General features: G+C 48.3%; 1 protein-coding gene across 5 annotated transcripts in view; it reads left to right on the plus strand.

The window, feature by feature from the left end:
• Window positions 1-24,134, plus strand: part of Tbx5 (T-box transcription factor 5) — an 86,934-nt gene that overhangs the window by 37,972 nt on the left and 24,828 nt on the right. For 3 of the 5 annotated variants that reach the window (XM_029478102.1, XM_029478099.1, XM_029478100.1), the window contains exons 2-7: window positions 2,087-2,271; window positions 3,909-4,003; window positions 6,008-6,127; window positions 6,954-7,101; window positions 10,168-10,320; window positions 19,058-19,149. In XM_029478102.1, the coding sequence (XP_029333962.1) occupies window positions 2,125-2,271; window positions 3,909-4,003; window positions 6,008-6,127; window positions 6,954-7,101; window positions 10,168-10,320; window positions 19,058-19,149 (755 nt within the window). In that variant the 5' untranslated portion in view covers window positions 2,087-2,124. Of the gene's footprint in view, window positions 1-79; window positions 502-2,086; window positions 2,272-3,908; window positions 4,004-6,007; window positions 6,128-6,953; window positions 7,102-10,167; window positions 10,321-19,057; window positions 19,150-24,134 lie in introns of those variants that run through there. The other 2 variants (XM_021163124.2, XM_029478098.1) reach the window with 2 other exon arrangements.

Below are 24,134 nucleotides of genomic sequence, written 5' to 3' on the forward strand. Positions count from 1 at the left end.
AGAGAGAGAGAGAGAGAGAGAGAGAGAGAGAGAGAGAGAGAGAGAGAGAGAGTCATACTTCAAATTCTGGAACTTTAACCCCTGAAAGCATCTCTCTGAAAACAGCTGGCTGATTCCCAAGTCTCTCTCAAGTCTCCCAGTTTTTCTTCTCTAGGGGTGCAAGAGCAGAGCAGGACACTGAGATCGTAGGGTTTAGGGATGCTCTCAGATCTGCTATTTAGTCTCGTGTTCCTCTAAGCCGTTCTGGAGCCCGACAACTTAAAAGTATTTGGGGCTAGCGAACAGCCAGCGAGCAGTGGAGGAGGTGTGTGCTGGAGGTGGGCAGTCGCTGGGAGGCTCTAGTGGTGGGTACTTCTTTGTAGCAACAGTAGCAGCTAGCTTGGGCAAGCAATCCCCAGCACAAACTCCAGAGACACCATGCCTGCACCCCCACCTGGCCTCCGGCTTTCCTGCTAAGAGGAAGAGGGGCGGTGGCGAATGCCTCCCGCTGTACAGAGCGAGGTAACCGTACTACCAGATGGCCGGGGAGGCTTGGGCGGGAGCAGGCAGCCACATTCGGCCGGGGAAACAGAGAATGGCGGACTCCAGCCCTGTCTTGCATTCTGCAGAGTCTGGCTTGCAGAGATTTTACCCGAGCCTTTCAAGGCAAGAGGGAGCCGCCGGGAGGCTGCCGCGACTCGGGGAGCAGCGTTGAGGCTTGCAAGGCACACGGCCTGGTTCTGTCAAACCACATCTTGCTCGTCTCCTCCGGCCTCTGAGCTTCCCGGATCCTGGCAAGGGTTCCGGTGGGTTTCTCCCTATGGCTGGCCGCGAATGGAAGAGGGGGCTCCAGCCCTGTTTTTCTTTGTTATGAGAAGATCATGGGGGTTCCCATGGCAGTCTTCCCCAAGCTCCTAAGGCCAGAGGAAGAAAGAATTGGGCCTCAGAAACGATCTGTGGCGGTTTAGGTCTCAGGCCGCTTCAAACCAGGCTGGTATGCAGGCTTTTTTTTTTTTTTTTTTGCCTAAGAAGCTGCTAAAACTGTGGGAAGCCATCTCTTACGTGAGGTCTGCTGGTGTTTTGAGGTAGAGGCAGTGGTAGAAATCCTCCTTTGAGGAAGGGGGTTGAACGAAGAACTTCAACTGCTTGCTTCATCTTCTGTTGAACACTCGGGGCTGCCCTACCAATCTACCTCCTTCCCCTAGCAGTCCACTGAATGTCTGCAGCCCAGAATTTATCTGGGACTGATTTTAGGCTGTCCGACTGGGAGCCAGGCTGGCAGTTTGAGTTAGCCAGCCCTGTTGAAGCTCAAAGACATTCCCTTTAGCTTGCTTACTCTACGAAAACGCCTGCACCACCGCCCCCCCCCCCCTCTCCCGCAGCCAGCCGATCTGAAAAAGATCCGTGAGGGTACAGCCGGCCACCGGCAGTGAAGAGCCAGCCACCGAGTCGTAGGCCCCTCTCTGATCTGGATCTACCTCCTGCTCTCCCTGGCTATTTTTATTTATTTATTTATTTATTTATTTATTTATTTTCAATTGGTATTGCTTAGGGTTGGGGAGAGGCTGTTTCATTTTAATGCCTGTAACGGATGATGAGAGCGTTATTACCCTCTATCCTCCGGGTATATCTCTTTCTCCCCTGTTTTTTATTTTTGCAAGACGCGGGTTACTCTGGGCCTTTTGTCTATTGTAGAAAAATAATGTCTCTTAGGAGGTTTCATTTAAAAAAATTGCTGGCATGGTCTCTTGGATTTGACAAAGACCATTTCTCAAAGGGGCACAAGGTTTTTGTTTTCTGTTTTGTTTTGGGTTTCTACCCGATGGCTTCCAAAAATACCGACGCCTTATCTTTATTGGCTCTTCCAGGAGTTCAGACAAATTTGACAGACAGCTCTCTTATCACCCAGAGCCTGTGCAGGGGAGATGTGGGGGGCCTTGCCGCCTCCTCCCTGTCTGAAGCGGGTCTTTCGCAAGCAGTGGTGCGTGGTCGGAAAGTATAACAATAAAAAAAGATTTTCCGAAGCCTCCTTCAGCTTGGAGTGAAGGGTCAAACAGCTTGTCCCCTATGTCGCTAGACACTCTCCAACTCCCTCTCTTGTCCTCAGAATAGAACCTCGCGCGGGCACAGGAACCCGGGCGCACCATGGCCGATACAGATGAGGGCTTTGGCCTGGCGCGCACGCCTCTGGAGCCTGATTCCAAAGACAGGTCTTGCGATTCGAAACCTGAGAGTGCTCTGGGGGCTCCCAGCAAGTCTCCATCATCCCCGCAGGCCGCCTTCACCCAGCAGGTAAGAAAAGCCGGCCCATCGGCAGGGGCGTAGACCGAGGCCTGAGCCCAGCTCTCTGTTAATAGTGCAGGGGGGGTGGGCAGGGCCAGTTATTCCCTCTATTTCCTGGCTAGTCTCACCAAATCTCCCCCAATTCCACTCTATCGCAATCCACTTTATCGAGGCGTTTATCTTTATGGCCTGCGTATTTTAGAAACCTATTTACATTATTGGAGATCTCTCAATTATCCGACTATTTGGGGTCAGCTAACAACGGGCCAGATAATACTCTCCCAGCTGCCCTGGGTATGCCTTATTAAGGGTCGGGTCAGCGGCCGCTTCAGGCCGGCATGAGCGATGACTTGACCCTCCTTAGATCTTTCTTAGCCTTCGCCTCGGCTCGCCTGCTCTGCGCAACCCGCCTCGCCCCTCATAAAGTACCATTTATCTTGCTCCGGGGCCTGGAGGAGCTCCCTGACCCGCCGAGGAGAGCACACAGGGGCTGGGACCAAGGCACCCGGAGCCCGGCTGACTGGAAGTTGGTCCGGAGTGGAGGGAGAGGTCTTGTGGTCTGTTATTTGAATGCCCATCGTTTTGGGGGGGGGCGCTAAGTAGGCTTAAAACTAGGTGTCACTGGGAAGGCTTGACCAGAGAGATGGGTTTGATCTCTAAATCTTTTCCAATAGATGTGTGTATAACTTTTAATAAAAGCAAAGAGGCTTAAGAATAGTTGGGGGAAATTTACATAATATTTTGAAAAGGGAAAACAAGTTCACTTTTTAGTCGGTTGATAATTGTTTCACAATTAAGATTTGTGTCTGATTGTTTTGGTATTGGTTTTTAGAAATAATTTCCAGTGGAAAGAGAAAATGTTAAAAGGCTTCATTGGTTGCCCCAAGTCAAAGAAAGGCTGGGCGGTGGTGCTAGATAAGGCGAGAGTCTGGAAAGATTGTTAATATAGACACTGAGGAAAAAAATTACTTTTTTTGGTCCTTGAGAAGAAAAACGATTTTAAAACTGAAAATTTCTACATAGTGGCTCACATGTGTTGGAATCTTAACACTTAGGAGGGTGAGGCAGGAGGATTGCCAAGAGTTTGATACCACTTTTATGCACGGCATAGCGAATTCCAGGCCTGTCTGGGCTGCAGAGCAAGACTTTGTCTCCAATATTAATAACAACAATAATACTGAAAATTCTTGTATGTTCATATTCAGACCCAGTGATGACGGACAGCGATGTATTTGCATAGCTGTGTGTTTTGCATCTGGGCGACAATAAAAAAATATCCTAGTGGGGTTTTCTAGATGGATCCCCTCCCAATCATGTTTCAGCTAAAAATGGATCCAAATTAGATGGCCTGGTCCTCTAGGGGGGAGCTCTGTGGAGGGGAATAATTCCCAGGCCTCAATCTGGTGGAAGAGACAGCAGGTACTGAGGACTGAGATGCTGCTGGACACAAGCTGCAGCTCACCTAGGGAGCTGTAGGCAAATGCCACCGGTTGCCCTAGACTTTCCATCACTCCCCAGAAGTCAGAGCCCTCTTTCTTTAACCGCACAGGCTTTGGCAGGTACTTGGCCTCTGTATATAGGGGGGAGTTTGAGAAAGGATTCCCCGCTAAGACCTATCACTGAAAATTTTCTCTTTGTCTATCAAGGGCATGGAAGGAATCAAAGTGTTTCTTCATGAACGTGAACTGTGGCTGAAGTTCCACGAAGTGGGCACAGAGATGATCATCACCAAGGCAGGGAGGTGAGCCAGCTCCTCGCACAGAAGGAGGGCAGTCATTGGAGGGAATTTAAAAAACAAACAAACAAAACCCAAACAAACAAACAAACAAACAAAAAAAAAAACGGAAGAAGAGTCTTGGGAGAAAAAAATTAGAATAGAGCCAATATTCAATCAGAGGTCATTCAAGCTAAAGAGCCCTCAGCAGGATGGAGACCTAACCCCTAATGCTTACCTCTGGATAGGATGTTCCTTCCCGATTTTATAGGAGGATTAAAGAGAAAAAGGTGGGGGCGGGGAGAAAAGGTGAAAAACTGGGAGACTGTAGAAGGACTTTGAGTCCTTAGACTTGGACTTGCTCCCTGGCCTCCACCCCTATTCCCACCTTCTCTGACCTTGGAATAGTTCCAGGGTCCCCACCCGATGATTGCCAAACCCGGGATTGTTGAATGTATTCGCTACCTCTTTCATTGTTTATAGAGAGAGGGTGAAGTCTTTGAAAGCGAGGGGCGGGGGGTGGGGGGAGCTCTTCGGAGCTCTGTACACAGACAGGAATAAACACAGCCGATCAGCTATTGCGCGGGGCCCAAAACTGCTCTTCAAGGCCGGCAGGAGTTTCAGCTAGAGAGGCTAGGCTAGGTCTGGGGTTGGAGGGTAACAGAAGAGTTCAAATTCTGGGTCTTCGGTGTGCATTTGTGTGTGCCGGCCTGGGGAACGGCCTCATTTCCCCAGCGGCCTGAGCTACGTGTGTCCCCACCATATAAGAGGCCACCAGTCTGCCCAGTGCAGGGGTGCGGAAGAGACAGAGGCCAGGGCAGTAGGCCCAAGCTGCCGGGTGCGTAAAGGGTGGAGTTGATTTTTTCAGATTCCGCGGGTTCTCCAGCCCAAGCCGCCCTCAATAAACTGACAACGGTGACGTTTATTATTTCTTGAAATTAAACAATGTCGGCTCCCTCGCTCAGCCCGAGGCCCTTAGTGAACCAGAAGGCGGTGGGTCTGTTTATATCAGACATCTGAGGTTCCCTTTCCCATCCTGCCCAGGAGGGAAAGTCCCAGCCGGCTGCCTTGTGGTCCTCGCTGGAGCCGAGAGGATTTAACTATAAAAGGCCTGCACTGTCTCTGGTGCCTCTTGCTGGGGCAGATAAACAGGAGGAGGTCCGGGCTCCGGCCAGCGATGGAGAGGCCTTCTCTCACCTCTTCCCACGCTGCACCAACCTAAGTCCAACGACTTATCCTGGTGCGCAAATCCAGCCGGATCCCTTGCTTCCTGGAGCGCAGTCCTCACCAGACGTTAAGGAAAAAATATTCTAGTGGGGCCGAGGTATGGGGGAGCCTTAGGAATCCGAGCTCTGTACCAGTTGTGTGCCTTCAGCTTTCTAGTTCCGGCTTCGGCTCGCTCTAAAAACCGATCCGTGGAAGGGTTTGGAATTTCTTTCCTGAGTGCCTTGGAGTTTAAGCTCCCCAGGGAAACCTGCCAAGCGCGTGGAGAAGTTGCAGACCATTTATGAGTGACCGCACGTTGGCCATACGGGGCTGGTCACTAACCCAGAGAACTTGGGAACCGCGTTCTGGTAGCCACGGTTAACCTGCGCCTCTGAGGGCAGAGGACTAAAGTTAGTTAGTATTCAAGGTGATGTGTCCCTAGGGTGCCACCTTGGATGGCAGCCTCTAGCTTGAATGAACAAGTGGCTATCTTCGTATTGAATGAACCTCCCTCTCACCCTGATACTAGATTATCCAGTTGAAATGTAGTCTCTTTAAACTTGAAAATCTAGAGGCAACAATCCCTGGGCCACACTTTCTTCCGAGGTTCCTGCAGTTGCTATGGCTGCCTCCCTTCTCTCTGCGCCTTCTTCTCCTCCCGGTAACTTCATGGGAAACCCGGCCTGGATCTCACGGAGGATGGAGTGGGGCCAGTGGAAAATAGCTGAAGATCAGGGACCCTCTCTTCTGAGTATCGGCACGAATCTCCCCCCTTCTTTCTCTCTGCCTGTTCCTCCCTTCATCTCCCTCTTTCTCTGTCCTCAGGCGAATGTTTCCTAGTTACAAAGTGAAGGTGACTGGCCTTAATCCCAAAACGAAGTATATTCTTCTCATGGATATTGTTCCCGCAGATGACCACAGATATAAATTTGCTGATAACAAATGGTAGGTTCCAGGGTTCCAAAGGGCAGGGAGGGCTGGGAGGAAACTATGTTGCCTAGCTCACACCCAGCAACCCAAACAGAAAATTTGTTATTATATTATTATTATTATTATTTTCCAACTAAAGCTCAAGGCTTTGTGCCTATCCTGTTGTATAATAAAAGGACCACAGCCATTAGCTCCCATTTCATAGACCTAAAAACTGAGGCTGTGGGAAGTAAGAGGACCCTGTGTACTTCAATACTCACATGGGCTGTACTTCTTTTTAAATTCTTTTTCTTTTAAGGGAATTTTTAAAACCAAGTACTGGATATATTTCTGGGGGGCATAGAATCATTTACAGTTTTTTTTTTTATGAGTTACCTGCTTTGAACATGACTTTTTATATGAAACTGCAAAACTGGCCAGTGGCTTTACTGGTAAGAAACGGCAGAGGAGACTCATGCCTGGGCTCCATTGCTCCTCAGGCAGTGGGCAGTCCACAGCTCAGAGGCTGCAAGAGGCTGCTGGCTCCTTTTAAAAAGCATTTGCGTTTTCAAGAGTTTTGCACGTGCATATTTTCAGATACCACCAATAATTTGCGGGCAGCCGAGACTTGGAGGCCCCACACACTCTGGCACTAGGCTGGGGGTGGGGGAGCAGGCAGGCATGAAAGGCGGGAAGAAGAAAGAGCCAGGCCAGGGGTTTTCTTGGACATAGCGTGGGCTGTAAATGTCTGAAGGAGACCGGAATGTACCCAGAACTTTGCCTTCAGAAGCAGCTCTCTTCTGACCAGCTACCTCCAGGCAGGCCGTGGAAAACCCCTGCAACTCTTGTCTCCTTCATGTAGGTCCGTAACTGGCAAAGCCGAGCCTGCCATGCCGGGGCGCCTTTACGTGCACCCGGACTCCCCAGCAACCGGAGCCCACTGGATGCGACAACTTGTCTCCTTCCAGAAGCTCAAGCTCACCAACAACCATCTGGACCCGTTTGGACACGTAAGTACTCTGTCTCCCATCAGTGTGTGACACACGCTCCCCGTTACTTCTCCCCAGGTCTCTATCTTCTGCCTCTTTTTCTGCTGCTCCACAGCCCTGGAGCTCTCTCCAGCAGCCAATTACTTAGCCCCAAGCTGTTCCCCAGCTAATTGGGACCCACCCTCAAGGCTGAAGTTGTCAGCTCTTTTATCACTCTAATCGGGACTTTATCCCATCTCATCTTTTTGCCTCCCCATCGTCCGCTCCTCTCTCTGTCGCTCAGCACCCGACCTTCTCGTCCCCCTCCTAACCATTTCTTTGCTCTCTACAGTTCTCAGACTGAGAGGACACTCTCTCCTCTGCCTGTCCTGTGTTCTATCCCAGCTTCTCCACCTGTTAAAGCTTCTCTTTGTCACTGATCTTTCCTGGTCTCATGCCTCCTCTTTTACTGGTGGCAAGTGACCTCTGGCTCCCTTGCCCCCTTGAAGCTCAGTGCTTTTAGACTTTACCCAACTCTGCAGTCTCTTTTCTCCTTTCCGTGCAGAGAGGGCAAACCTAGACCAGGATCCTGAAAGCTAGCACCACTTTGGATCTACAAGAGGGGTCCAGGGAGTCCCCCAAACTATGTGAGGGTATAGTGAATGTGTGCATCCCCTCTCCCAGGTGATGTGTGTAGCTGTTTCAGTCTGGCTTCATTCTCCTTTCCCCCAAAGTACAACAAAACACAGGCTTTTGGGAGAAATAGTCCCAGATCTCCTGGTTACTTTGGGCTTTTGAATTCTCCATTCAGAGCCCTTTGTTAGATGACCATGCTCATCCTTGGACATCTGATACTCAAGGATGCTCTTGCAAAGGGGAGTCCGGGGGTGGGAGAGAGGTTAGAAGATATGCCCAAGTTCATACCATTTGCTTGGGGGTAGGGATTTTACCAGGGGGGCTCATAGTCTCCAATTTAGGGAGATGAGGGTCTGGGTAGGTTGGACTTGGGAATAAGTTCAAATGAGAACTCTGCTCTTTCTAGGTGATAGTGACAGAGACCAGGCCAACTGGGACCTAGGGAGGGAAGAGGGTCTCAAGAATGGTCCACTGAGGGGTTCTACATGTGGGAAAGGGAGAAGGCTGGATTGTTGGTAGAACATTTTTATCTATCCTGATTACTTCTTATGGATCACTGAATTCATAGTGATCCCAGTGCAGAAACGTCCTGGGGTTCTTCTGCTCCAGGGTTAGAAGGCTTGGGGTATTCCTCTGGTTACTGATCAGAAAGTAGGTTCAAGGTCCTGAGGGTGGGGGACTCCCTGCCTGCTTCCTTCCTCGGGCTCCCTCCTCAGGGACCCTTAGTAGGAGTTTCCATGGACTCTCCAGCTGGCAACTGAGTCTGTCTCACAGTCTCCTTTCAGCTTCAAGTTGCACCTCTATTTTTTGGACAGTACTTTTTGGGGCCATTCTGGGGTAGACTTCCAGGAAAGGTCCTTGGCCCTATCAACAGATAGGAGCCACTTAGCTGTCCCCCACTCCCCGAGTTTCCTCTCAGCAACTCATGGACAAAGAGTGAGGTACTCTACACCGCTTTGAATCTAGAGTCACCCTGATGGAATTAGGGGCCATTAGATCACCCTCATTCTGAAGTCTCCACACTGTCCCCAGCTGTCAAAGCAATTTGGTTAAGCCGAGAGGACGGCTGTGCTGGCCCAGGGGCTGTGGCAGTCAAGCTGGGGGCCCCAGTGCGTCTCTCTGTCGCCAGCCATACCACTGGTCAGCCAGCGTCATTATAAGCCCGGGAGGTGGAGAGGGTGTGTGTGTGTGTGTGTGTGTGTGTGTGTGTGTGTGTGTGTGTATGTTTAGAGCTGGACACCACCAAGCAGGAGCTAAGAGGTCATATCTTACATCTTGAGGGCCTTGCTTCAGGATTGATTGAGCCAGGAATTCTGCAAGCCAGGGTCAGCAATGCAAACAATCGGAGACACGGGAGCTGAATCCAGCTGCAGTTAGGGCTCCAGATCCTGTAGGAAAAGCAGGGTTGGGGAATGGGTAAAGGTAGCCTGTTGCATTAAAGAGTTTTGGGTGACTTTTAACAGCCAGCTCAGCATCAAAATATGGGCATCATCTGGACAACAAACCCGGCTTTATTGCTGTGAATGCATATGCAGGAGTCCCGCCTCCTTGCTCCCCTCCTCCCTCTCCTCAGTCCAATAATAATAACGACAACAACAACAACAATAACAATAATAATAATAATAATAAATGTTGTAGCAACAACCAACAGCAGCTGGAGTAAGCCCTACTCGGAGTAGCTCAAATAGGGAGAAGAACAAAACCACTTTTCCAGTAGATATAGAGATCCATCCCTGAGTCCCAAATATTGATACTCAGAGAAAGAAAACCTGCAGGTCAGCCTGTCCCTGCCACAGAGGGGCTCTCCCCTCACTCCACGGTCTTAGGAAGACAGACCAGACTCTCCTATGACCTCCCTTCCCCCCTTACTACTCCATTTTCATGTTTCAAAACAAAGGACCCCGGTTTGAGTTCTATTAAGAGCCACCAATCCTCAAAAAACTAAAACTGCTATGCTCAGTTGGCAGGGTCAGCCCTTGACCCTCCTCAGAAGGTGTTTGAGGAAGGGATGTGCTGTGACTATTTGTACATATGCACATAGGTTCTTCCTGTCCCTCACCGCCACACACTGCTGGTCAGTTCTCCCAGCCCCCGCCGGTTCCTGCTTCTAGACTTGCCAGGCTCCCGTTGGGGGCGGGAAGTGCCCTTATACACAGAGTTAATTTATTAAGCAAACTTTATTAAGAATTCTGATTTACTGCCCTGTGTGCTTTGGGTAGGTTCCTGGAATATTACCTTGACTTTCTAATGTGGAAATTGTCATTTTTGAAATGTTTCTTTTAAATGAAATCACTGGCCCTTTTTCAAAACAGAAGAGGGGGAAAAAGACTATTTTTTTTTCTTTCCGAGAGCCCATATAATAAAGCTAATTGGCAGTGTAGATGGGGGAGGAGCAAGGATCTTGCTGGAAACAAAGGGAGTTTTGATTATTTTTTTTCCTTCTGACAATCTCATTTTCTCTGTTATTTTTAGATTATCCTGAACTCCATGCACAAATACCAGCCCCGATTACACATCGTGAAAGCAGACGAAAATAATGGGTTCGGTTCAAAGAACACTGCGTTTTGCACCCACGTCTTCCCGGAGACAGCTTTTATCGCTGTGACTTCGTACCAGAATCACAAGGTAAGCCCGAGAGAGTCTCCACCCGCCTGCACCGCCGCGGGGCCGCCTGCTGCTTTATGTGGACGCATGCGCTGTGTCCTCACAGGAACGCAGCCCTTTTCGACGGAGGGGTGGGTCCACAGTCCTACAGCCTCTGCTGCTATTGTCCTCCAGGGGGCTGGGCAGGGGCCAAGTTGGAGCTGTTTGCGTTGTATTCATGGTGAGAAAGGATCTCTCTCACCTATGCTTTCTAGTTAGAACCAAACTAGTTATCCACTTACGCACAATTGGAGTCTACAGAAAGGGGGAGAGGGAAGGTGACATTGTGCTGCTATGGGTGGCTAGTGCCACCTTTGGCGAGGATTGGCTTTTCTGTTGAGAACAGGATCGGTTGTGGTTTTTAGAGGCACCTCAAGTGGCAATGGGGAAGGTGGCACAGTCCAGGCTAATTGGGGACGGGAGAGCCCCCCCCACCCAACACGTAAGCTCAGTGGAGCTTGTCCCACCCACCCTGCCCCCTCCATCTGGGTGGAGTTAGCTGTAAAGGTTCAAAGGCTGACAGGGAAGGCAAGAGAAGGGTCACAGGCAGGTTTCCTTCTGGGTCATCCAGTGCAGGTTATCCTGGTTCTGGCTGGGTGGTAGACGACGATCCCTCCACCCATCCTCTGTTAGAGCCCACTGTGGGCAGTCTCTGAATTCGGATGGAAGGTGTCTGAAGTGTGATGGACGATCCCTTCCAGATGTACAGAGAGCTTCCTTCTTTGCCTCAGAAGAAATCCCTGCCCTCTCCTTAACACGATGCGGCCCCCCTCCCCGCCTTTTTTTTTTTTTTTAAAGGGAAGGAATAGAGCTGACCCCAGCAAGGGCAAAATGGCGAGGTCAGTTGCTGTGATTTAGTGAAACTGTATGTCATGCGCCAAGAAATTGGGCTTCCTCACAGGCTCTGTAAGCCCTGGTTTAGCTGTGGCCTTAAAGGCTTCCAGAGCTGACACAAGAGCCATGAATACCTCATCTCCCTCCCCCCTCAGGCAAGCCCAGGTTCATAGAGGATGTGTGGTGGTGGTGGTGTCATACAAAATGACCTTTAAAAATGTGGGTCTGTGGATGCTTGGCATGTTCTGAGTTCTATGTCATGGTAATGTATGACACATGCATAGTGGACATTCACTGTTCCTGTCCCTCCTGTCATTTTGTTTTTAGATTTATACAGTTTGTTCTTTGCCACTTATTTGGTTTTTTGAGCATGTTTGGGTTTGAACTCGAAGCTTCAAATATTGCTAAGAATACATCCTGCCACCGAGCTGCATTTCTGGCCCCTTAAAGACTGACTGCTATGTCAAGTGTGACATATGGCCATACCCCTGACACTGTCATATCTCTGTGTGTATGTGGGCTGTGTGTGTGTGGCGGGGGGACCATACGTTGTGCTAGAGTGTGCTTGTTGAGTTTAGATGACAACTCGTGGAAGTTGGTTCTTCCCTTCTACCTTTTTGTGAATTCTGGGAATTGAACTTGGGTCCCCAGGCTTGGTGGCAAGCACCCTTATCTTCTGAGCCCTTTTGCTGAGCCTTGTATGAGTTTTGAGCACAGTCTAAAGGTCTCACAGGTCTGTCAGTGTGGGTCTCCAGCCACACAATTGGGTGTGTGTTCAATGATTGCACTGAAGCGCCACAGGAATTGCTTTCTGTATTAGTGGGGACTGGGTCTCTAGTTGAAGTGCATATGAAGGCCTTTTTAGCCAAGTGGGCAGGCAGATTCTGTACATGCACATCAGGAGACAAGTTTCTGCCACTCCATCTTCCACAGGATCTTCCTTATTTCTTACCTGTCGAGCCCCGAAGTCATTAATTTTCTGTTCGAAGAGCCCAAAGAGATACATTTCCCAGTCACGCTCAAGACCCTTGAAAATATTCCTCAAGTGGATGTAGGACCTGTGACCTAATTATATGGGCTCATGGGTTCTTATGATCTGTGGACAGCATCTCTGCCTTCATTGTCCCAGCTGGAGTGGGTGGTGAGTCAGCTGAGGATGTAGGTAATCCCGCTGAGATGCTAACACCATGTGGATTAAGGGCTGTACCCCATCTGGGGATGAGTGCTCAGATTCAAAGGCAGGATCTAACTCAGTTTCCCATCTGTAAAATGGGAAGTATACATCACCACCACCACCACCATCATCATCACCATCATCATAATGATAATAATAGCATCCACTTCATAAATAAGAATTACCCCCAGATAATCCCTGGAGCCGTCATAGATCGATAGGGCAATGACCTGGATCTAGCCACTGGTCAGTTTGCTCACACAGGTCAGCTCTGTTCAGAATTGTGATGTTCTGGAGGAAACTCTTAGCTTGTTCAGTACCACTCCTTGTGCCTACTGAAATCCGCACGACCAACATTCTAAAAATAGGTCTTATTATTGCGGTTGAAAAAATTACAACAAATACTGGTCTTTGTGGTTCCCTTGGTTCCTTGTCAATCAAGAACGAACTTGTTTTGTCTTGGATGAATGAGTTTGGGGAAAATATTCCGGGTAAGTGCACAGCCAGTAATACCTGGGGGATGCAAGGCCCTGTTTGGGAAGGGGTTCACAGAGCTCAGTGCACCCAGGATGTTTTCCGCATGCTAGGCAGGTGCCAGGTAGGGTGGGTCTGGTGGCAACGGTCCTTTCTTAGACGATAAAGCATGTACCTTCCAACACAGGACCCTTAATGGCGAGCTGTATTTTCTCAGCCCAGCTGTGACCCTAAGCTGGATTTGGGAGTTATTTCCCCAGATGTTTGACAGCCTAGGGGGAAAAAGATATTTAAAAAACTGGAATCTTCCCCCAGCTCCGACGTTCACTCGGGAAACACGTCTTTGTTTGGGTTTTTACAGTTGTCAGCAGCTCCAAGCACACCGCCTAGAAATATGTAGGTGTTAAACGCAAGTCACTCGGGGCATTTCATTTCCCGGTTCTTACTACAATGGCTGTGTATGCAAGCATGCGTGTCCCTCAACGATAGCTGCCTTTTCCATCGCAAGGAGCTTTGCCCCAGCTTAAGTCCCTGTATATGGAGTCCATATTTATGAGGTACAAGCTTTCTGGTTGGGACCAGGAAATGAAGCCCCTAATACAGAGACATAATTAAGATTTTTGGCCCTCATGAGTTGTGTTTTTTTTCCCCCTCCGAAAGCAAGAATTTGCGACAATTATTTTCATTAAGTTTTACAACCGCTGTCTCACCAGTTGAAGCTGGCATTTATGTTTGCTTACCCCACTCCTCTACTCTCTCCCTTCCCCGGATATCCGGTTTTATGCTGATTTTGGAAGGGAATGCATTTGTATGGTAAATATAAGGAGGTTTCCCTGGAGATTTTAGGTAGCTATAGGCTTCCAGGTGTGCAGATTTGGGGGGCTTATAAATTGACACGCAGCCTACGGGGGAGGGAGGTTGTTACAGAGTGGCTTATAGTGTAAGGGATTGTGTGCAAAATAAAATGTGTTTCAGCAACAGAGGAGCCTGTCTAGAAGGATTTCTGAAGGATGATTTTGGGGGGTGTGTGTGTGTGCATGCCTGTGGTGTGTATATGTATGTGTATGTGTGTATATGTGTGGTGTGTATGTGTGTGGCATGTGTATGTGTGCATATCTATGTGTGAGTATGTGTGCACATGTGTGTGTGTGTGTGTGTTTGTGATATGTGTGTATACACACGTATATGCCTGTGTGTGCCTTGTGGGGTGTATATGTGTGTGTGTGATGTGTGTATGTGTACATATGTATGTGTGTGTATGTATGTACATATATGTATGTATGTCTTTATGGTATGTGTACACATGTATATGCCTCTGTGTGCCTGTGTGGGGTGTGTACGTGTGTGTGTGCATGTGTGGGATGTGTGTATGTGTACAGATGTGTGTGTGTTTGTGGTATATGTGTATACATATGTATATGCCTGTGTGTGCCTGTGTGGAGTGTGTATGTGTGTGCATGTGTGGGGTGTATGTGTGTACATATGTATGTGAGCATACACATATGTGTGTGTTTGTGGTATGTGTGTATACACACGTACATGCCTGTGTGTGCCTGTGTGGAGTGTGTATGTGTGTGCATGTGTGGGGTGTATGTGTGCACATATGTATGTGAGCATGCACATATGTGTGTGTTTGTGGTATGTGTGTATACACACGTACATGCCTCTGTGTGTGTGTGTGTGTGTGTACTTTCATACCATACCCACAAGTAGAAGTCAGATGACAACTCAAGGGAGCCAGTTATCACCTTCCCTCCTATTGGTCTTGGGGATGGAGCACAGGTGTTCAGGCTTCATGGCAAACACCATCACCAGCTGTACCATCTCACTGGCTCTGCCTCACTTTTGAGACAGCATCTCTCACTGAACCCAGAGCTCTCCAACTGGCTAGACTGGCTAGCCCGTGAGTTTCTGGGAATCCTCCTGTCTCTGAACCCCCAGAACCAGCATTCAGTGGGATCTGAGCTCAGGTCTTCATGCCTTTGTTAGGGGCACTTTACCCCCTGACCCATCACCTGACCCATCACCTCCGCCCTCCCCAACAACGCTTTATGTTTATATCCTGGAGGGGATCTATGCGGTCCCTGAAAGAAGTGAGGTGGGTGTGGCCTTGGAGCAGTGTGTGCAAAGTCCTGGTTTCTCTTTCCAGCACTGCCTAAAAGGAGACATATTTAAAAATCAATGTTTAAGTGTATCTATAACTAATTATTTTTTATTCTATGCAATGAGTTTTTGCTTTGTTTCATTTCCTGAGACAGAGGATCAGTAGGGGACTTCAGTCCCTTGGTTCTGCTGCCCCGGGAGTATGGTGGGATTACAGGATGAGCCACCACACCTGCCTGACATCACAGCTTTGTATGAATTAAGCAATGATGAGCTTATGAGTGACCTCAAAAGACATAGAAACAATCACTGTGAGAAAACAAAAACTTGTTTGAGTGTTTTGTCTGCATGTATGTCCGTGCATTTATGTATGTTCATGCATGTATGTCCGTGCATATGTGTTTGCCCGGTGCCCATTGAGGTTCAGAGCAAGGCAACTGATCCCCTGGAACAGGAGTTACAGACAACTGTGAGCCACCATGTGGATGCTGGAAACTAAACCTGGGTCCTCTGGGAGAGCAGCCACTGCTTGTAATTGCTGAGCCATTTTTTTTTCCAGTCTAGCAAAAAGGTCTCCCCCAGCCCCCGACAAAATAAAGCCCATGTTTTTCAATTTTTTTCCTTGGACCAATTTTGGGTCCTAAGTTCTTAAAGGGACAGTGATGTTCTGGGCTGGGCCCTGGATTCACAGCCTCATCTGTCCTCAGTATTTATTGCAAGGACTGGTAGGGATCCACTTTAGTGGCTGGGATGGGGGAGGGGATGAGGGACAAGGGACTGGTTCCATCCTGTTGAAATGATCTAGCAATTATTGTGTTTCTCTATAATAGGGTCTCATGCAGCCCTGGCTGGCTTTCAACTCAGTATATAGTCAATGACCTTGAACTTTTTAATCCTTCTGCCTCCGCTGCCTGAGTTCTAGGATCACAGGTGTCTGCCACCATGTCTCATTTATGCCTTGCTTCTGCAATTGAACCCAGGACATCTCTGTATGCCAGGCAGGCACTCTGTCAACTGAGCTGCATACCCAGTCCAAATTATTTACTACTACTACTACTACTACTACTACTACTACTACTACTACTACACTATGGGGTCTTGCAATATAGCCCAGACTGATCCCAAACTCTTGATTCTCCTGCTTCAGCTTTCAGAATGCTGAGATTACAGGCATACCTGATCTCCAGCATACATGATAGTATACACAATCTCCAGCATAATGATTTATAGCATACATGATCTCCAGTATACAGGATCTCCAGCACACATGATCTACAGCATGCATGATCTACAGCATACATGATCTCCAGCATACACAATCTCCAGCATACATGATCTTCAGCATACACAATCTCCAGCATAATGATCTGTAGCCTACATGATCTCCAGAATAATGACTATAGCATACATGATCTCCAGCATACATGATCTCCAGCACACATGATCTATAGCACACATGATCTACAGCATACATGATCTATAGCATACACACCAGCTTGATGTGATCTAGCGATACAGTCAATTTTTGAAAATTAATTTTTTACAAGATGATCTTCCATTGGATTGTGCCTTTTGACAGAATCTCAGGAGGACGTGGTGCACATTTCAAAGATAGCTTTCAGAAATGATTTACAGACTCCGATTTATACAAACAGTCCAGACACAATCAGAAAGCAACAGGCATGGCCAGGCAGGCCTTTGATGTCAGAACAGCATCCGGGATGCTGAGGCAGGTGGATCAAGAGTTAGAAGCTAGGGTCCAGGAAAATCCAGGCCTGTCAGAAACACCTGTTACTAAAAAAAAAAAAAAAAAAAAAAAAAGAATGAAGGAAGACAAACTCTCTTTTGATATCCATAGGAAGTTCTGAAACCAAAGCCCACCTTCTCGTTGGAAAGAGGAGGTAGGTGCTGTTAGAGAAGGTTCTAGCACAAACTTGACCAGAACAAAAACTCCATCATAGAAAACTAGAAAGTTCGTCGATGGTATCGATCAGGTGGGACAGAAGAGTAAAGGAGCTTTCATAATGGACCTCATTAGTAAGGAAAAAGGTAGGGGGATGTGTGCACACATATTTAAAATATTTTAAAATAACCACTTAAAAAAAAAGGATCTACCCCACTTTAAATTAATGTGTATTTGCATGTGTCCATGTGTGGCTGTAGGTGCCCACAGAGGCCACTGGATCTCTGGGAATAAAGTTACAGGTAGCTGTAAGGGGCTGGGAACCAAACTGGGGTACCCTGCAAGAGCAATATGTTCTCTTAAGACCAGGACACCTGTTTATTATTGTCATTAATGTGTGTGTGTGTGTGTGTGTGTGTGTGTGTGTGTTGGGTGTCACATGTCCCAGGGCAGAGGACATCTTGTGGGAGTCAGTTCTCTCCTCCTACCCATATGGGGCCTGGGGGTTGAACTTGGCTTCTCAGGTTTGAGGCAAAGCTCATTTCCTGAAGTGGGCGGACTACTGCTGGATGGACACATGATGAATAAGATGCAACGACGGAGAGAAACTCAGCTGGATCCATGAACCCTCTGGTTTTCCATCAGAGAGTTTTAGCTCAGGAATAGCTTGTTCTAGAACCTTCTCTGGCAGCATCACACCAACTTTCTCCTTCCAACCAGAAGGCAGGCTCAGAACTTCCCATGGATACCAAAACAAAAGAGAGTTTGTCATCATTTCTTGAATACCAGGTGACTCTGGCACACTTGGATTCTACTTTGGTCATATAGAGTCGTGAACAATATTTAGGGTTAAAATAATTTTGAATAAAAAGGGGGAGTTGATTTAAATAAGACTTGAAGCTCATGTGTGTGTGGGGGGGAGGCTCACACCTGTAACTCTTGCAGTTAGAATGACCTCTGCTGGAGGCCAGCCTGGGCTACACAGTGAGATCCTGTCTCAGAAGACCGAAAGTGGGGGTGTGGCTGTCTCAGCAGAGGTTCAGAGTTTGGATCACTGACACCCACATAAATGCTGAGCAACCGTGGCTGGGGTCCCTGTAATCACATTCCTCTGGAGGTGGAGACCAGTGTATCAGGGAAGGTGGATAGCTAGGCTAGTTGAATCTGCAAGTTCACGAGAGAGATCCTGCCACAGCATGTAAGGTGGAGGGACCCAGGAAGATACCTAGTGTCAACTCTGGGCCTCCACAAGCATGCTCCTAAACATGTGAGCATGCATGCACACGGGATAGCATACATACACACATATACACATAAGGCAAAACAAAATAGACCGCAATGAAAGCCAAGCAGCATTCAAACCCTCTTAGAAGAGCCAGAGGCTCTGAAGGGAAGAAGTCATGTGGTGCTTGTCATGTGATTCTATACGTGACAGTTCAACTCACACACAACTTTTAGGACACATGTCTAGCAAATTCCACATGGGTGCAGCCCAACACCTGGATCTGCTATTACATTCAAGCTAATATAATACGTGTTGATGGCTTAAATTAGAGCGTTGGGCCTTGAACCAAAACAAGAAGAAACACACAGTTCTGCTGCAGGGTTGTGACACAGAGTTTAAAGACAGAATTCCCACCTCCTTGCCTAGAAAACCACAGAGGGTCGGTGCCACAGGGTGGCTACCATCTGTGGGAACCTCAGACGTTGCTGGCGTTTATTGTACTGGGCAATGTTTTACACCTGGGCCAGTCAATGCTGTCTGCAAAATGGTGAATTGGGGGCATGGCTGGACCTTTGAAAGCTTCGATCAAGATGTGTTCTCTGCTATCGGGAGATTACCACATTGTGTGGGATATGCAGTCGCTATGTCAACACTCACAGCTTCCTAAGGAAGAGGGGCCAAATGTTGAGGCTTCCATTTCCCTTTGAAATGCAAAATGCCTAACACACACACAATACACACAGAGAGATGATAATGTAGAATATGACTTCAATTAATAAGTAAACCAAATCCAGGTTTCCCCATCCTTTCAACATCGATCTGATCCAAGACATTTTCAAAGCCTCAGCTACGGTGGTGTGTGTCCTGTCACTCTGATGGCTGCGTTGTGTTCCCTGGGTTGTCCTGGGGTCTCTTTCTCCATGACATTTACTCTGCACGTTTGTCCCAAGGCCCTCTTTGGGCAATCAAGTGTGAACCAACTTGTTCTCCCTCCTTCTCCTCTCAGATCACACAGCTGAAAATTGAGAACAACCCCTTCGCCAAAGGCTTTCGGGGCAGTGATGACCTGGAGTTACACAGGATGTCTCGGATGCAAAGGTAAGAAATCGGGGCAGAATGCACCCCCACAAATTCCCCTACCAGCATCCCCGCCATCCAACAGAGAAAGATCTCTCATTCTCATCTCGGTCTCTTGTTTCTATATCTCTGTGTCTTTGTGCCAGTTTGTCTGTCTGTCTGTCTGTCTCTCTCTGTGTGTGTGTGTGTGTGTGTGTAGGTCAAAGGTCAACACAGGTACCTCCCTCAATCACTTCTCCACCTTATTCTTGAGACATAGAGTCTCTCACTGAACCTGGGTTCTCTGATTCAGCCAGGATGGCTGACCATTGATTGAGCAACAGGGATACTCCGGTGTCCACCTCCCTACAACTGGTATTGCAAGCAAGTCTCACCATGCCCGGATTTGCCACGGGTGCTTGGGATTTGAACTCATGTCTTCATGTACACGCAGCTGGCATTTTATGGAATGAGCTGTCTTCCTAGCCCCAAGCCCCTCTTCTCATAACTCTTAGGATCTGGAAAGATGATTTTTGAGCAGCCTGTAGTATGAACGTCTGGGTAGGAGTCTGTGGAGTCTAGCTTGCCGGGGACCCATAGCTTCATGCCTCCTCTTCCTTTATTGTATCCCATCACCCCTCCTCCTCCTCCTGAGACCTTTCTCCTCTTCTTCTTCCCATCCATCTCAGCTGATGAAGGCTGTTCTTTCGGCAACATCGCTCCATAAACGAAAGAGAAGTTAACAACTCCATTTCCTGGGGGTGAAACACAGACCAACTTGATACCAGGTGGTGTCCACGGCACCCTGGGGCTGGGGCTGGGGTTGCAAGTTGGGAGCCAGTGCTAAAAGTCATTTGCTAGTTTGACATATCCTGTGGTTGCAGCTGCTGATTTGACAAATAAAAGGGGGGTTGGAAGAGAGACTTGGGTCTGACTGAGAGGACTGAACAAGTTCAGTCGGGTTGTCAGTTGCTCTCTCAACTCCCAGTGTGACCCACTACATGGCAAGAGAATTGGAAATCACATCTCCATCCCCTTGGCCAAATGTGCACGTGCGCAGACACACACACACACACACACACACACACACACACACACACACACACACAGGTACATACACAGGTACACATCACACATACACAAAAGTACACACACACAGATACACACACATGCACACACACACAGAGGCACAGACACAGGTACACACAGATACACATAGATACACACACATGCACACAGACACACATATGCATGCACAGAGAATACACACACATGCACACAGGCACACACACAGAGGCATACACATGCACACACATGCACACAGGCCCACACACACACATAGAGACACACATAGGCACACATAGGTGCACACACAGGCACGCACAGGCACACAAGTACACACATGCACAAAGGTATGCACACAGATATATACAGATACACATGAGCACACAGAGGCTCTCTCTCTCTCTCTCTCTCTTTCTCTCTCTCTCTCTTTGTGTTTGTGTCTCTTTTTTCCCTCTTTCTGGGTTTAAAGATTCAAAATCAAACCAAATCATTGATGATGTTCTGGAAGACAGGAAAAGGGAGAGTCAGTCAGATACAGGACACAGTCATCAAAGAAAGGTAAAAGACCACACAAGAGAAAGGGATGGAGACCCATGGTCTCGGGGTCTAAACACTGCGCTGAGAACTGTGTGTTGTGAAATTAATTTAATTAAACATATTCTTCTATCGGGCAGTGGTGATGCACTCTTTTAATCCCAGCACTTGGGAGGAAGAGGCAGGCAGATTTCTGAATTCGAGGCCAACCTGGGTCTACAGAGTGAGTTCCAGGACAGCCATGGCTACACAGAGAAACCCTGTCTTAAAAAACTAATATATGCGATATATTGGAACTGGAGTTATAAATGATTGTGAGTCCCCATGTGGGTGCTGTCAATCTAGTCCAGGTCCTCTCGAAAGAGCAACGAGTGCTCTTCACTGCCGAGCTTCTCTCCAGTCCCAGGACTATTTAAACTCAGTATTTTCAAAATGCATCTGGAAATTGCCAGTTGCTATAGCTCTAGAGTCAGAGGAGTCAATGCCCGCAAAAATCCTGTCTAATTAGAGACAGATACAACTGTTTGAGGTCCCCCGAGAGCCAAGTTCAGGGTCACATTCCACAGTAATGGTGACTTTGCTGCAGAGGTAGCCCCAGCCATTGCTGAAGCTTTGTCTGAAAACTATAGGTGAAGGTCCAAACTGGGATAATTTATAGAAGCACAGGTCACCAAAGGGTTTAGCATCTCCCACTAGCTCCATCCTTCTTACAGAGGCATGGTGGGCTGAAGAGGTCAGGAGACACCTTCCTCTCCAGCTTCACCAGGTCTACTGAGTGTATCTTTTTTTGTGCTAAGGACAGGACTCAGGGTCTCAGACATGATAAAGGCCAGTTCTACTGGCGAGTTCCCCTTCCAGTCAGATTCTTCCTACTGCATCCTCCTTGACAGCAGGAGCTCCTTGACTTAATGCAGCCTCCTTCTCCTCTGGAGTCTTCTCCAGGCAACCTCACTGAGATGCTTGGAAAACACAAGCACACAAGATCGCTGTACACTTGGGAACTCTCCAGATTCATATCACTGTGGATGGAGGTTCAGACTACTCACCGTGACCGTCCACACCCTTCCTATCAGGCTCTGCTCCCCGCTGTCTCTGTCTGCTCTAAATCTGTTTGCTTTTTCTTGTTTGTAGCCCTGGGACCTGTGTTCAGTTTGTGTCTGATCTTTCCCCTCCCTCCCCTGGACAGCACTCAACATCAGTGGGTTTCTTGGGGCTCTTCCTCTCTTTAAGGAACTTCCCCTGCTGGCCCCTGCTCTTTGGAAGCTCACAGGAACAGGTGTCAGCCGGGAAGGGAGACTGGTGGTGGAAAGGGCAGGCATTTGAGAGCTAGGACACATCGATATACTAACCAGTCCTCATCACCACTCCTATTCCTGTTTGACTGGGTCTCAGTCTGTCCAGGTGTCATGTGGAAAAGGGGGAGAGAGAGGGGGTGAGAAGAGAAAGGGAGGGGGCAAGGAAAGAAAGGGAGGGGCTGGTCACCACTGCTTAGCCTGTTGGAACCAGTCTCTCAGCCTAAGAGACACAGGTCTTTGTGGCCACATGAGGAGTTGTGTTGGGAAACTGAGAGAAGGCTAGACCTTTCTGGGGGGATTAGATAGGGTGTTTTTTGCAGGTGGCCTTAGGGACTGTGAAGGAGAAAGCAAAATGGCTGAAGTGACAGTTTCAAGGTCAATCAAACCAAGGGGTTATCCCTGGCCCCGTGTCAGTCATTGTGCGACTCTGAGGAAGCAAGCTAACCTTCCAGAGACTCGATGTTCCCACCTGTGAAATGGGCACAAAGAACCTGCAAGTTTTAAGGGTCTTGCAAAAATTACTTGAGAAAATGCAGGCAAGGAATCTGGATCCTAGTCTATTCTCAGGACCCTTTCCCTGATCCAGGGGGAAATCTCCCTGGGACTATCAGTTCTAAGTTTGTTCAGAATTTATTTTGGGCTGTTGTTCCAGTCCCCGGGTTGCAGTAGGTAGTGACAAGCAAGGACTGTGGCTCTTGGAGTCAACTGTGATAAAGGGCGGCTCACTGTAATCTTGTAATTCTGTTTCCTGTCCTCCACACACCCGGTGACAGCTGACTCAGAGGAGGAGGAGGGATGAAATCTGGAAGAAGGGAGAGAGAGGCAAGGCTCTGGAGGGCTGCACAGCTCTTCCACAAAACTCTCTTCTGGACTGGCTCATCCAAGGCCTGGACAGTCTTCTCTCTCTCTCTCTCTCTTCTGATTCTGTGTTCGGAAAAACACGACAGTGATTTAGCTGTTCCTCAGTATTCATTTATGGTGTCCAGTGACAGGTGCCATCACCACTTAAGGACTTAAGGGAAGACTAGGAATATATATATATATATATATATATATATATATATATATATATATCATATCACTGTGGATATATATATATATATCCACTTATACTGCCTGTTTCCAGCTTTCTGTGACAATGCGCACGACACCCAGGTGGTCCAGAAAGGGGTGGCGCCTGCAGTAAAACAAAAACAAATACAAAATTAAAAACAAACAGCTTCTCGCAGTCAGTGTTCAAGTCCTAAGAAGTGAGCGACTGGGGAGCTGATCTTAGAGGGTGCACGGACTCACCCCGAGTGTTGGTGCTGTGATCTCAGAGATGTTGCTGGGGTGCTGGAGAATGAGATTAAGTTAATAGGAGGGGGGGAAGGAAAGGGAAGAGGAGGGAAGGAAAGGAAGGAAGGAAGGAAGGAAGGAAGGAAGGAAGGAAGGAAGGAAGGAAGGAAGGAAGGAAGGAAGGAAGCAGGAAGGCTGGTTAACTCCTAGGTGACTGAAGGGAAAAGATTGACACATAGCAGATGGGTGGGCCTCCGGAAGAAGTGACTCGGTGATAATAACACACAGACAGCAGATATTCTGCGCCTGCGCCTGCGCCTGCGCCTGCCAGCTCAGCCTCTAGAAGGGTTAGGACTCTGTTGCTGCCAGAGACAACCCTAAGCCCTGCTTTTTGCTGCAGTTCCAGCCTTGAACTTGGCCTCTGTGACCATGGTCTGTTCAGACAGTTTGAGAACTTCTGGGACTTGAAGGGTCCAGGGCTGCGATCACAGGAGTCGGGGAAGGTTTTATGGAGGGGGCCACAGTAGCTTCCGGAAGGACAGGGGTTGAATGTGTTGAGAAGAGAAGCGGTAGGCAGGGTCTTGAAGAGTAGGGTGTAGATTCTGAAGGTCTTGAGCGGAGGGAGCATAGGCAGTGACTTCGTGAGAACTGCTCCTGGAGCCTGGATAGTGACATGGAAGAGACAGCTGGAGACAGCTTCTAGTCCATGCCCACCCCCATTGCAAAAGAGGAAACTGAGGTCCAGGGACTCTTTCTGGAAAGGTTTTGATCTGTTCTTTAATTCATCTTCCGCCTTTATTAAATGCTTACTGTATGCACTGGACAATGCAAAGATGAGCCAACATAGAGGAATTG

This window comes from Mus caroli, chromosome 5 (genome assembly GCF_900094665.2).
Source record: "Mus caroli chromosome 5, CAROLI_EIJ_v1.1, whole genome shotgun sequence".
In the NCBI taxonomy this organism is placed as follows: domain Eukaryota; kingdom Metazoa; phylum Chordata; class Mammalia; order Rodentia; family Muridae; genus Mus; species Mus caroli.